The sequence below is a fragment of the Austrofundulus limnaeus genome, unplaced genomic scaffold (genome assembly GCF_001266775.1).
Source record: "Austrofundulus limnaeus strain Quisiro unplaced genomic scaffold, Austrofundulus_limnaeus-1.0 Scaffold224, whole genome shotgun sequence".
In the NCBI taxonomy this organism is placed as follows: domain Eukaryota; kingdom Metazoa; phylum Chordata; class Actinopteri; order Cyprinodontiformes; family Rivulidae; genus Austrofundulus; species Austrofundulus limnaeus.
In genome coordinates, this window is record NW_013952626.1 from 337,919 (window position 1) to 351,411 (window position 13,493).

Consider the following 13,493-nt stretch of genomic DNA (forward strand, 5'->3'; position numbering starts at 1 on the left):
ACTCCACCTAATTCAACATCAGCTCACCACCATGGGGATTTGGGTCTGTAGCTCCCACAGTTGCGTAGCAACAGTGACAAGAAGCCTGCCTCCTCCATTGTGTGCGAGCCGCTCTGGTTCTCTGCCTTTACAGCAAACCCGGCCCAAACAATGACTCATTCAACCGGCTTCCCAGATCTTCCACCACGGCTGGTATCCGTGTGGACTGCAAACAGCAGACGGGTCGTWATCAGTTTGCTCCGAGCCTTTATCGGACCGTTTACTGATACCCCGTCCTCACACGTGCGATAGGCTGCAGAGTGTAAATTTTCATTCTGCCTGCTGGTAAACAAAACTCCTGGAGAGCTCTGGGGCATGAACTTGATTCAAATTAGGGACTTGACCTATTTTAGTGTATTTTGTCCCAAACATTTGTATTCCATCCTGTGAAACATACAAATCGTTATGCAAACCTTCAATTCAGGGGAAATAAAGCTAATTCAATAAAGCAAATGTCTTGATTTGCTAATTTTTCCTTTTTTTTTTCAATCAGCTAAATTAAAAGGACTTCAGCTGCAAAGTCAGCAATATTCCAGTGCATGCATTTTGTTGCAGTCACATAAATAAACAGCTTTGACTTTGTGTAAATGATGTTTCTGCGTCGCCCTGAGGCTGGCAGTGCTGGTTGGAGGGCTCCCTTTGGTCCAGACAGAAAAACTGCTGAGTGAATTCCATCCCTCAGAGATGAATTATATTTTTGATGACCCACATGCTCCCTGCTTTCAATAAGGTCACGGTTTTAATAATTAAAAYCCCATTCACTGTGCTGTTTGTGAAACAGGCCAGCGTGCTGTCAAAGATGAAGATCTTAAACTGCAGAGTCAATGGAACAACTAAGGAGAAAATAAAACCCTCCACCAAGGCCCTTCMGCACCAAGCTGGGTGGCTGTTTCATTTGGAGAAGAAGTACAAATTCAATTCAATTCAACTCAGTTCATTTATATAGCGTCAAGTCACGACATACGTTGTCTCACTGTACATGGAAAAAGAACAATCTAAAGAAGAAGCCAGCAGATTGTGTTGAATCACTTCATCACAGTCTGCCATCCTGTACAAATGGTGGAGAGGAAAAACTCCCTGCTAATCAGGAAGAAACCTCCAGCAGAACCAGGCTCAGGACAGGCGGCCATCTGCCTCGACCGGCTGGTTGGGGGACAGGAAAGAGACACAGAGACACACAGAAGAACTGGTCCAGGTACACCTGTTTCTGGAAAGAGACAAAAAGAAAAAACATGTTAATAATTTCAATAAACATGTAGAGAAGAGAGACTAAACAGCAGAGTGAGGAAATGTGCTCAGTTTGTGCTCCTGCAGTCTACATCTATAGCAGCAGAAATGAAGAAAAATTCAGGAAACCTAAGTCTAATTATAAGATTTATCAAAAAGGAAAGTCTTCAGTCTAATCTTAAAAGCAGACAGAGTGTCAGCCTCACGGACAGAAACTGGAAGTTGATTCCACAAGAGAGGAGCTTGAAAACTGAAAGCTCTGCCTCCCATTCTACTTTTAGAAACTGGAGGAAYCACAAGTAAACCTGCAGTCTGAGAGCTAAGTGCTCTGTTAGGAAAGTATGGAACAATAAGATGTTTAATATATGATGGAGCTTGGTTGTTAAGAGCTTTGTATGTTATGAGTAATATTTTAAATTCTATTCAAAATTTGACAGGGAGCCAAATGGAATGGTGAAACATGAAATACAATTAGGAAAGTCACAAGGGACAATTTGTAAAACAGTGTGAATTAACAAAAAAAAAAAAAACAACACAATCAGGCGAAGGGAAGGAATGTCATTTGCAGAAAAGTCGAACAAACATCAATAATGTGATGAGTGACTGAAGTCAGTGATGACATGTGGGTACACCTGTCAGCTCAGATCACAGATGGAAATCTGTAGGAGAGTAATAAAGTCTGCACACTTTTCTCATTCTGCTGATCAGAAGAAGGTCAGTTTTTCAGTTCAAAGTCAAAAAAGAATTCAACGTCTTCTTCAGGAAATCATTATCTCTGGAAATRCAGTATGTCTGGGCTCCATTCAGAATAAATGTTAATGGGTTTTAAGTCTGAACATGACTGCTTTTTTAATACGTTGATCTGTCAGCTGCAGTACAATCCGACTAATGAACAAGGCTTTAACAAATGTATATTTATCATTTATTTTGGTTGATGGTTTCATAACTAATGTTATTAAATATGTCCGACAGAGTCACCTTTACAGATAAATTTTACTCAATAGCCAAATTTTAGTGTCATAAAWGCTGCAAATCAGTCCCAAAAATATACTTTAAACTATTACCTATTGAACAAGATATTTCCTTATAATGTTGGCTTTAACTGTTGATTAACTCTGTTTGTCTGTTAGCAAAATAATCTTGTAAATTTCTGGATGTGTTTTAAGAAAGACTTTTAAAAATAAATCATTGAACGGGCATCTTCAACTGATTAACATATGGAGTAAAGTCAGTGATGGATGGTATTCAGCTAATCAATATTAAGACAAAAATGGCCATAACTCTATTAACTTTACAGATATCGAGCTGCAGTTTGGTGTGGTAGTAGCTGAGAGTCGTTTACAACACAWAMTCTGAGCGTGACGTCTTTTAAAAGCTTTCGTAGTTYAGTTTGCAGATTTTTYTCTTGATTTAGTGCAGACATCACTGCTCTCTAAGGACTGATCAGTGGGAGATGCTGGATGCGGCTCCATCTTTCATGTTGCGCCTGCAGCTCCTGAGGGAGTGGCTGTGACATTTAGCGGTAATTGAATTGCTTTCTGCCCTCTTGTGGAGGCTGATCTGCTGTCAGGAGAAGGCTGCTGATAAACACAGAGTGACTGCAGAGTCATTAGACAACACCTTCTTCATCTGCACCAAGATGTGGGGTTATAAGGAAAAAAGTTCAATCCTAAATATATTTTTTATAAAATCCCTTTCATGAAAGTCAACAAAATACTGAAGCCCAGTTCTTTAAAACCGTAAAATTAAAACCGTTTCTCTTAGGAGTTTCACCTCTCTTCTGCAGCTGAGCCCAGTTGTGAAATTAATGTAAACTGCTTTTTAAATACCAATTGAGGCCACATTTTCATCACTCATGAGCAGAGCTGCCAGACGAGCTCTTCAGGTTGCTTTAAATGTGTTAAAGTGAGATAAAATGGYTGCCTGACTAAACATGGCAGGGGTGCATTACGATAAACTTTAGATAAAAACGTCCACTTCCTGTTGTTGGGAGGCTTAACAAGACAAAAGCTTGTCTTAGAATCTAACGTGCCCTAACTCAGTGTTTCCCAAAGTTGGGGTCGGGACCCAAAGTGGGGTCCCTAAACATCAAGGTGGGGTCCTGAAAAGATTTTCTGAATTAATTACGTTTTTGTCTTAGTTGTTACAAAGGAGTGAGGTTAGTATATTTAAAATGGATAAATGTAGTATAAAAATATTGTTACTATGCCCATGTTTTGTTGACCTGATACAAATGTTTATCCTCCAAAAATAGTTGGGGGCACAGGTCTCTGCTACTGTTATTTTGTGGGTCAAAAGCTGAAAAGTTTGGGAACCACTGCACTTTGGTTCCCAAAGTTGGGCTTGGGACCCAATTATGGGTCATGRAGCACCTTGGATAATCTCCAGAAATCAATTTAAAGGGTAATAAAATAATTGCTGATGTAATATTTTCTCTATAATTATTACAAAAACACAAAATAAGTAACAATAAGTGTTTATATTTGTGTATAAGCTGTTTAGATTGTCAAAAGCCTGTGTTTTTAGGGTTATTAACAAAGTTTGTGTACTCAGACCAGTAATATTTGGGGTCACAAGTTTTTGCCATGAATATTTTGTGGGCCAGAAGACAAAAAGTTTGGGGACCACTGCCCTAACTTGTGTTCACGCCGGAGCCCGTTCGGTCCAAGAAAACCTGCTGAAACTAGTTTCACTGCAGCTGGTCTGGGATTAAACTGTTCTTTAATTATATGTGAAAAAAAATCATTAAAAAGAAAATTTAATATGTAAAGACCGTGACTGATTTATTTAAGTTTTAGGAGCAGTGTAATAAACTGAAAGTGACAGTGATGACCCAATTTAAAATGCAGAAACTCTAATGAGGTTTCTATAAAATTATGTGAAATATTAGAACAGTAATAGTAAAAGATGGAGTGTGATGGGAATTTACGTCCATAAAAAGAAATATGAAAAAAATTATGTTGCATCTTAATGTTCTTCCACTACAAAATAAAACACACAATATCCATTACTCAGACAATGAGAGAAAAAAAAGGGGACCAAATTCTAGTCCAGGGGTGACGTTTCAGCTGGTCTTCAGGAGGCAGTTCTACGGTCCGTCATGTCCTCTGCAGCCAGCTTCGTCTCGTTAGTCATGTTTAGAGGTGACAACACGTTCATGTTTCAGTTTATATTTAAAGGTGTGCTGAGCAGAATGTTTCCTGAGGGAAGAAATCATGAAGACTGATGCTGAAGTAAAACCTCTCAGTCATGCTTTCCCAACCCACTGAAAGTGTGTGTCTATGTGTGTGTGGGTGCACTCACAGGGAGCATTTCAGGTCCAGATGGGGCTGTGTAGACACTGATTGTATAAAGATGAAACACGTGTGATCAGGTCAGATTCTGTTTTCATTTAGGGTTTCTCTGCAGACATACGCTTAAAAGAAAAATGTAGAAAAAAAGATCAAAGCTTATTAAATTATGGCCCATTTTCTGTGTTGCCTTTTTATTGGATCTAAATTTTTTAGAGCTTGTTTTTATGCCAACATGGGAAGCTTCGTGACAGACTGGGTTGTTTGGGCCCCAGTAGAATGTTAAAGGGGCTGATAATAAAACGGGGCAACAACTAAAGCAGAGCAGACAATCACAGGAAGCAAAACAAAACTGTGCAGATGTTGGAAAATAAAAGGTCTTCACAGGATGCCTTGGTGTCTCTGCAGTAGTCTGACGTGGAGTCAAGAAGACCCAGAACCACAGAGTCAGACCCACATTACTGCTTTTACCTCAAGATGTCACTATCACTAAATCTTAGGCTGACTGGTTGCTGGAGGGACTTCCAGTGGAGACACTTGAAAGTGTGTTTGTGTGTGCGCATGTCTGGATAACTTTGTGTGGAGATGTTTGGGACATTAGGAAACACTTGTGCTGATTTTTGCCATTGTGAGGACATTTTGCCAAGTTCACAAAGGGAAACCCCCATCTGTGCGACGGGGGTTAGGTTTAAAAGGTACAGTATGAATAAAGTTTAGGTTAGATTTAGCGTTAGGTTGAGAGAAAGGGTAAGAGGTCAAAATTAGGCTCTAGAAATGAATGAAAGTCAATGTAAGTCCTCACAAAGATGGTGAAACACACACGTGTGTGGGGGGGGTTGTTTTTGGTGACATTTGGGGGCAATTTTAAGACAAAACGCCTACATTTGGAGACAACTGGTGCTTTTGGGGACCTAAGTTGAGTCCCCGTTTGGTTTAAATGCCATTGGTGGTTTSGGGGTTGGATTTAGGACCAAGGTGTGAATTGAGTTCGGGTTAGTTTTAGGGTCAGGTAGGTACCTGTGAGGTTAGCCTTTTAGGCTGTAGGAATGTAATGGAAGTCAATGGAATGTCCCCAAATGTATAGCTGGGCATACGTGTGTGTGTGTGTGTGTGTGTGTGAAGCTTTACCTTACAGACCAAACAGCAGCTGTCAAAAGGAGAAGGGGCCATCCCAACTGTGCTATCAGGTGTGACGATTCCAGGAGCTGTTTCATCACCTGTTCCTCAGAACACCTGTCTGAGACGTCTCTGCAGACACTCCCCTCGTATCACTGACACTGGAAACTGTCTGACCATGTCTGGGTCCCCTCAGAGAACACCTGCACTCACTCTGGTTGATGAATGTCCCCTCATTGTCTCAACCTCATGGACAACGCATCATCTTTTCACCTGTGCAGGATGATGATGTTAAAGGTCACTTTGTCTGACTTTGCAGTAAAACATGTCGGTGTTTAAAGTTGCTCGTGTTTTAAATCTCTGCATTCTTACTTAAATATTTACCGCTTGAACTCTTAAAATTCTAGTTGGAAAAGATCCTAACCACAACACTAATGGGGAAATTGTGGTAATAAAATGTGTAAACTGACGTGGTAAAATGGGAGGCAAAGACTTCAGATATCAGAATCTTCTCTTGTGAAATCCCTTTTCAGTTTTTGTCTATGAAGTTAACAAAATGACTAGTTTTAAATAGTTATTATCTGATGAGTTTGAACCAGGGGCAGAGCAAGGGGGTGGCCAGGGGTGACCGTGGCCACCAATGAAAAATCTTTGGCCACCCCAATGGCCACCCCAACCATTGCTTTGCCAGAGACCAAATTATGTGCAAGAGTTTAATTCAGTTGTCAGACTTGAATATTTATTTACAGACATGTAGAACTAACCACATATAACTGAGATCTGGTCTATTTTCCAAATCCACCTTTGCTTCAGTGACCCAGGAAATGTGTTCTTACAATGACTGTGTCCAAATTCAGAGGCTGGGTCCTCTGAAAGACCCGGCCTACCCGGTCTAGGTGGGCTAGGTAGACCACGAAGACTGGAAAACAACAAAATTAGCTTAAAGACAATATTTGAAGAACTAATGGACCTGCCGTCGGGGTATGTTCATTTCACTATACCAACTTGTTTGATCTGACAAGAATAATATTAAAATGTATATATAAATTACAAAAGTATTAACAACACAACCGCTTGAAGTTTTAATTTTTATACCGCCAGATTTTTATTTAAAATGGATCCTTTCTCTTGCTTCATCCACCATTTTGAGCAGGAAAATCATCTCTGGTCGGCCGCAACGCATTATGGGATATGGTGGGCCGAGAAGGATCCATCGGACCTGTTCCTTTAAATCGGGGAAAAAGAAGGACACATCTGTCGGCTGCATCGGAGGAGTCTTCGAGTTTGGACAGCCTCTGGATATGATGTCATAGTAAACAAGGAAGTAAGTTCTAGAAACAAACACTAAGAAACAAACACTAAGGCCCAGTCCCAATGCTCAGAGCGCACCCTACGCCCCTCTGTGAAGTRYGGATTCAGTCGAAGTGCACATAAATGTTCGAGTCTGCAGGTTACAAGCGTGCAAAAAAATTGAGAATTGGGACAGTACAGATTACGTCATCAACTTGCGCTTCTGCGTCTCAACTGCGACTTCCAACTCGGTGGGACCAGTCGCTGTTTTGGCATTTGTATTGCTAAAACTGATAGTAAAACTACAAAAAATAATTGTTTTTAGGAGAAGAAAGCGCATGAAGTGAAGGAGGCTTATACRTCAGAGTATGAGAACCAACTTCTATAAGTTCTTCTTTTGGTTTTATTGGTGGTTGGCAGAATAATTTAAGTGCATTACTGCCACCATTATACTGGAAGGTGCTCCTTGGACATTGCCATATGTCTGGCTTTTAATTCAAAAYGTCACATACAGCAATGAATTGTGGGTAATACACTTCACCGAAGTCTGTAAAAATGCGGACTTCACATGAGRGCGGAAATAGTACCCAAAACGGGCAGGGCGAAGGGCAGATGTGGAGAATGTGGGACACACTACGCACTCAAACCCTTAAACATGAACGCGCATTTGAAGTGCACAAGGGCAGAACGAGGGTGGGAGTGTGAGTATTGGGATTTAAAAACTTGTTGGTTCTCTTACTGTGTAAAGTAAATGATTACAATTGATCACATTATGAAATAAATGTATATCTGAAATTCAGGTTATCAGTCACAAAGTATCTTATAGATCCTCAGCAAATTGCCATGTAGGAAACAAAAATTTCCATTTTCTGGGCCCAAAGTATGGAAAAAAGTGCAGCAGTTTTTATCTAGGCTAGAAAGCCTTTTTGTTTTCAGGATTTTCAAACAACTTTTTTCCAGAAACTGTTTGGTGTTATAAAAGGAACACTACATTTGTTATATATTAAACCTTAAATTAAACATTCATAAGAAAAATTTGATTTCTTCCCTGGTGGTTTATCACAGGTTTTGTAGAAGGGGAGATGTTTATTGGTTTGATTAAAGCGTATAATGTCAGACTGTATAAGTCTTCTGCCAAAGCTTCAGTGAAAACTTTGTAAAGTGTGATGAATATTTCACAGCAAGATATCACTTTACCTGAGATCAGCGTGTTTGGTTGCCATGGCAGAGATGCATGTATTATTTACAGGTTGGGTCAGTGTGACTGGAAGACGGCTTACAGTCGCTTTTAGATCTCTGTGTACAGTGGAGGATTAGGGCTGGCAGTAATCCGTGAGGAACCAAACGGTGTGTCAGAGCTGAAGAGTTTACCTCTGAATGAGAGGAGGAATGAAGCAGGGGGTCTGCGATGGAGGGGACAGAGCCGACGGCAGGACAGGAGAGGCCACGGAGGCGGGTGAGGTTCCGCGTGGCTTCAGGGAACAGCGGTCGGGTGCTGAAGGAGATGTTCAAGGATGAGGGGCCCTCGGACTCCCTGGATTCAGACTGCACCAGCAGCTCGGATGCAGAGCGGGCCAGCACCCCCTCTACCACGGGGGACGTCCACGGACACCTGTTTGGATACCTGGGCTCTGAGCTGGACGACAGCGGGAGCGAGTTCGATGAACTGCTCGTGTACGCGGGGGCCACCAAGGAGTGGACGTTCACCACCAAGAGGGTCAACATCCTCAGTAAAAATGGGACGGTTAGAGGGGTCAAACACAAAGTCAGCGCGGGTCAGGCGCTCTTTGAAAACCTTCCTAACGCTGTAAGTACCTGGGCTCTGCTCTGACCTGTCGCCTTTAATCACCTCAACGCCTGAACGGCTTCAGGGCCGTTCCCTGTCTGACAGAAGCTACACGCAGGTGTGGAATGAGAACAGAAGCTCACAGCAGAGGTCACAGAACAATTAAAGATTAATGATGCATTTCATTAAGCGTTTCAGGAGAAACTAATCAGGTTAATGAATTCAGCACTGCTTTCCAGTGTCCCTGCAGTGACTGCTGCTCATCAGTCTGCAGCTACTGAGCGCAATCCTGATGTAAAAACTCAGAAACAATTGGAAAGTGTTTCACTTAGCTGCGGCGGCCATCTTCAGTTGGATTGGTTCAGAAAACTAATCACTTGATGCACATCTAATGATTCGTTTCTGAAAGTTTCATTTAAAATTTGTCATTTGTTTCATGAGCAGACAAAAACGTCGACTTGTTTTGAGGAAAGCGCAGTATGTGTTTTGAATAAGTCTCAGCTACAATCATACCAAACTTTAACAAAATATCTGCAGAATTGAAGGAATTAGAGTCATTTTTGTCAGTCGGCTGTCGTGGCCAATTTCAATTCATTCAAGTCTTCAAATGTGAATTTGTTGTTGAGGCACAGCCAATGATTGTTTCCTGTAAGTTTCATTAAGATCTACCCAGTCGTTCATGAGATATTTTGCTAACAAACACACATAAGCAGGGAAAAACACTGAACGCTGGACACTCTGTGTTTTCTTCTTCCCAGATGGGATTATCCTTGGAGTTTGGGCGGATTGTGATCTACACCACCAGTTTCCGAGTGGTGAGGACAACTTTTGAGCGCTGCGAGCTGGTCAGGAAGATCTTCCAGAACCACAGGGTGAGGTTTGTGGAGAAGAACATCGCCCTGAACAGCGAGTACGGGAAGGAGCTGGAGGAGCGGTGCAAGCGTGTGGGCGAACCTCCCTCACTGCCAGTCGTGTTCATAGATGGACACTACCTCGGGGTCAGGCCAGGTCACCCTGATCTGAATAMATATCAGTATCTTAGTCAGGCGAGATGGTTCTGACGTCCCACTTGTTCTGCAGGGTGCTGAGAAGATACTTGGCATGAATGAATCAGGAGAGCTGCAAGATCTTCTCACAAAAATAGAGGTTGGTGTCGTTTCCAGTGAATACGATAAAAAAATCCCACCCTTAACCCCAAAAAAAGGGCATTTTGTGTGAAAATGCTGAGTGGTGAATGATTGCTGAAATTTGCTAAAGAAGCTGAAAATGATTTGATAAAGCTGTAATCAAAGCACAACACTAGCTAAAAGCAAAAAGAAGAAGAACACATGCTAAAAATCAAAACACTAGCCAAAAGCTAAAAGAAGCAATAAACTAGCCACAAGCTAATGTAAACCCTATAGCTAAAAGAAGCAAAACACTAAAGCTAAAAAAGCAACATGCTAGCTAAAAGCCAAAAGTTGCAAAATTAAAAGTAGCAGTAGGCTTATTAATAGTTAATGTAGCAAAGGTTTAGCTAAAAGCTAAAAGTAACTAATCAGAAACTAGACACTAAAAGTTGCAAAAGCATAACAAATTTCTGCCTGGTGTTATTTTTTTTTTACTATTATTTTATTTTTTTAACTGTAAAAAAAATCCAATAATTGTCCTGTGAGTAAAAAAAATGTTATTTTTTTATAACAATATCAAATTTCAATATCTAGTTATTTACATTTTGTTGTATATTAAACCTTAAAGTAACACTAGCGATTAGCATTAACTGAAGCARGAGTGAGTTAGGCAAAAGCTAGAATTATCTAGAATGTAAAGTTGCAAAAGGATAGTTAAAAGTATCAAAAAGCTGGCTAAAAGTGTCAAAAGATCAGCTTCAAGTGAAACGTTGCAAACGTTGGCTAAAAGCCGAAAGTAACAGAATCAAAGCAGAATTTGGAAGGAATTAAAATTATTTTCTACGGTGGAAATGTTTGTAAATAAAGCTAAACATTTTGAAAAGTATTAATGTTCCAAAGTCAAAAGTTGTGGCATCCATCACCTGAATCATCTACACACTAAAAAACTAAAAACTATGCATTGAAATCAGATCWCTAGACAGATAAAAACAGGGAAACTGTGGTGTGAACGCTGGCTCAGCATTAATAATTTCAGTCTAAACAGATAGATTTCCTGTGGGCATCAGTTCCAGTCAATCCTTTGATTTGATCCAAACAGGAAGTAAATAATTCAAATGTTTCTCTTAGATTCACCGGACATCATTSTTCAGTCTTGGCTTTGTGACCCAAATGAAGCACGGATCATAAAATATTAACGTGAATTTATTTGTTAGAACCATTTAACAGGAGGCGTAGCTTGTCATGTCAGCAAACATTGATGTGGGGGGCGGAGGTCACTGATTGGTTTGTTTCATTCACTTTTAGAGGGTACAGCACCCCCAGACGTGCCAGACCTGCGGGGGCTTCGCCTTCATCCCGTGCCCCATGTGCCATGGCAGCAAGATGTCTGTGTTTCGAAACTGCTTCACAGATTCCTTCAAAGCCCTCAAATGCACTTCCTGCAACGAGAACGGCCTGCAGCCCTGTGCAAGCTGCAGCCAGTGAGGATGTTTAAGTGCCTGGACCAAACATCCCTSCTTCCTCGTCAGGAGCAAAGATGCTGAAACCTGAACTTGTCTGCGACACGGGCGGGAGAACGCACGGCAGGAATCTTTCTCCATGGCCATTGTAAAATTGGAATTTCTAATAAAATCTGTGAACTTCTTAATGATTCTGCTGTTTGATGTTAACGTGTTGTCGCGTAGATGATGAAGTCTCTTGCGTGTCTGAGTCTGTCCACAGAAGGGTCGTGAACTGGTTTACCCTCTGGGAAATCTGAGCTCGTTAGTGAGGAGGCTCCCTAATTAACAAGTCTCTTGTCACTAATCCCATATCAGACGCAGCTCCAGAAAACAGACACTCGGGACAAACAGCGAAAGTCACGGGCTCAATTGTCAGACTGCAGAAGGCAGCAAACTGGAACAAAGATGTAGCCAAACCTAAGTAGAAAWCAACTTATAGTACTAATAACATTCAAGAGACCCAACTAATACCATCAGAAAATAATCTGTTCTAAAAACTGTTCTGCAGTAGAAGCAAGAACAAAACTGTCAGGATTGATACTTTTGTTTCTGTAACACTCATTGAAGGAATCTGCAAAACCTTTAAGGAAACCATATGAGCTAAAAAGTATGAAACTGAAACCAAAACGTGGTCGAAAGCCGACTTTTATTAGTATTTTACAGGCAATATTAAAAAAACAGGTCGTTATCTCATTATTGTTGACCCTTTTAAAGTTATAACAAATAAAATCAGGCCCCATGTGCTCAAATACATTCATAGCCTTTCCCACGATTGAAAACAGAAGTATAACTGAAGTCTTTTTAGTACCTGCTTTTCAATTGATTTGTAAATAGCATCTCATAATCATGATTTAACATTCCATCTGCATCTCAAATCTTAAAATCATGACTCAGTGTGACTTAACATCTAATATTCCTGACAGCATCATAAAATTAAAGTATCAAGACTTAGCATCTTGACTTATTTCATTTCAAAACTTGTGACTTAAGTTAGCTCGGGCTCAGTATTTCTTTGTTCCGACTTATAGGATGTCTTGTAATTATGACCAAGCATTTAAGGTATGCCTAGAAGAAGATGCTATGGCTCAGTWTCTCATAATTATAAGATAATACCTTGTCTTAGCATTTTTGACTTAGAGACATTTCTAGTCTACAGAGGAAATGGGTAATAAACACCTTTTTGTCACAAATGGTGGTTCATGGGCCACAAATTCCTTTAAATTTTCTATATCTAACTTCCCATCTCAGTTTTTCCTCTTCACTCTGCCTTTTAACCCAAACAAAACTGTTTATTAAATGGAGAGCTGTTTCTCAACTCTCTACGGTGCATGAACAAAAACTTTAATTATTATAATAAAGATACTATTATCCTCCTCACATATCATACTTATATCTTAGCATATCAAAAAAATCTGACATAAGCATGACTTAGCATCTCAAAATTATGATCTCATAAATGTATGAGATGCTAATATTAGTAGAACTCAGTTATACATATGAAATATAACCTATCTTGCAATTATAACTTATTGTTTTTTTTAATCCCAGAAATACAAAAAAAAGAGATTTAAAATCTTTGTAAAAAAACCATTAACAGTTGTTTCAGTGGTGTGTTGTTCTCCCTGAAGAATAATTTACTGAATAATTTAACCCAGATTTTCTCAAGACAAACAAAACAATTCCATTTTCTTGACAAACAGTGTGAAAACTCAAGGATATGTATGGGGTGCTGTTTGTAAAGTTACACAGTCAAAAATTACCACCAATATTTTTTGTTTTATTTAACCTTTTATAAGAAAAAAAGAACAGATTTGTTTTTCAAAGTCAGTTTTTCCACCATATGATTCATTCATTTATAAATGTCATAGTTTATAAACTAAATATTTAACTTACAAATTAAATATTTAGTTAACAAGTTAAATAATTAGCTAGCCACCTAAATATGTAACTTAAATATTTAGGTAGCTAGCTAAATACATAACTTGCTAGCTAAATATTTAAGTTTCAAGCTAAACATTTAGCTGAAAACTAAACATTTAAGTCACAAGTTAAATATTTATCTTGTTAACTAAATATTTAATTTGTAAGTAAAATATTTAGTTTATAAACTATGACATTTATAAATGTATGAATC

At 39.6% G+C, this 13,493-nt stretch overlaps 1 protein-coding gene across 1 annotated transcript; it reads left to right on the forward strand.

Annotated features, from left to right (window-relative positions):
• Nucleotides 1-8,263: 8,263 nt before the first annotated feature.
• On the forward strand, nt 8,264-11,505 carry grxcr1a (glutaredoxin and cysteine rich domain containing 1 a). Its single transcript, XM_014019608.1, has 4 exons — nt 8,264-8,769; nt 9,507-9,746; nt 9,829-9,894; nt 11,163-11,505. The coding sequence occupies exons 1-4, from the start codon at nt 8,371-8,373 to the stop codon at nt 11,340-11,342; spliced, it is 885 nt and encodes a 294-aa protein (XP_013875062.1). The 5' UTR covers nt 8,264-8,370; the 3' UTR covers nt 11,343-11,505.
• Nucleotides 11,506-13,493: the final 1,988 nt, after the last annotated feature.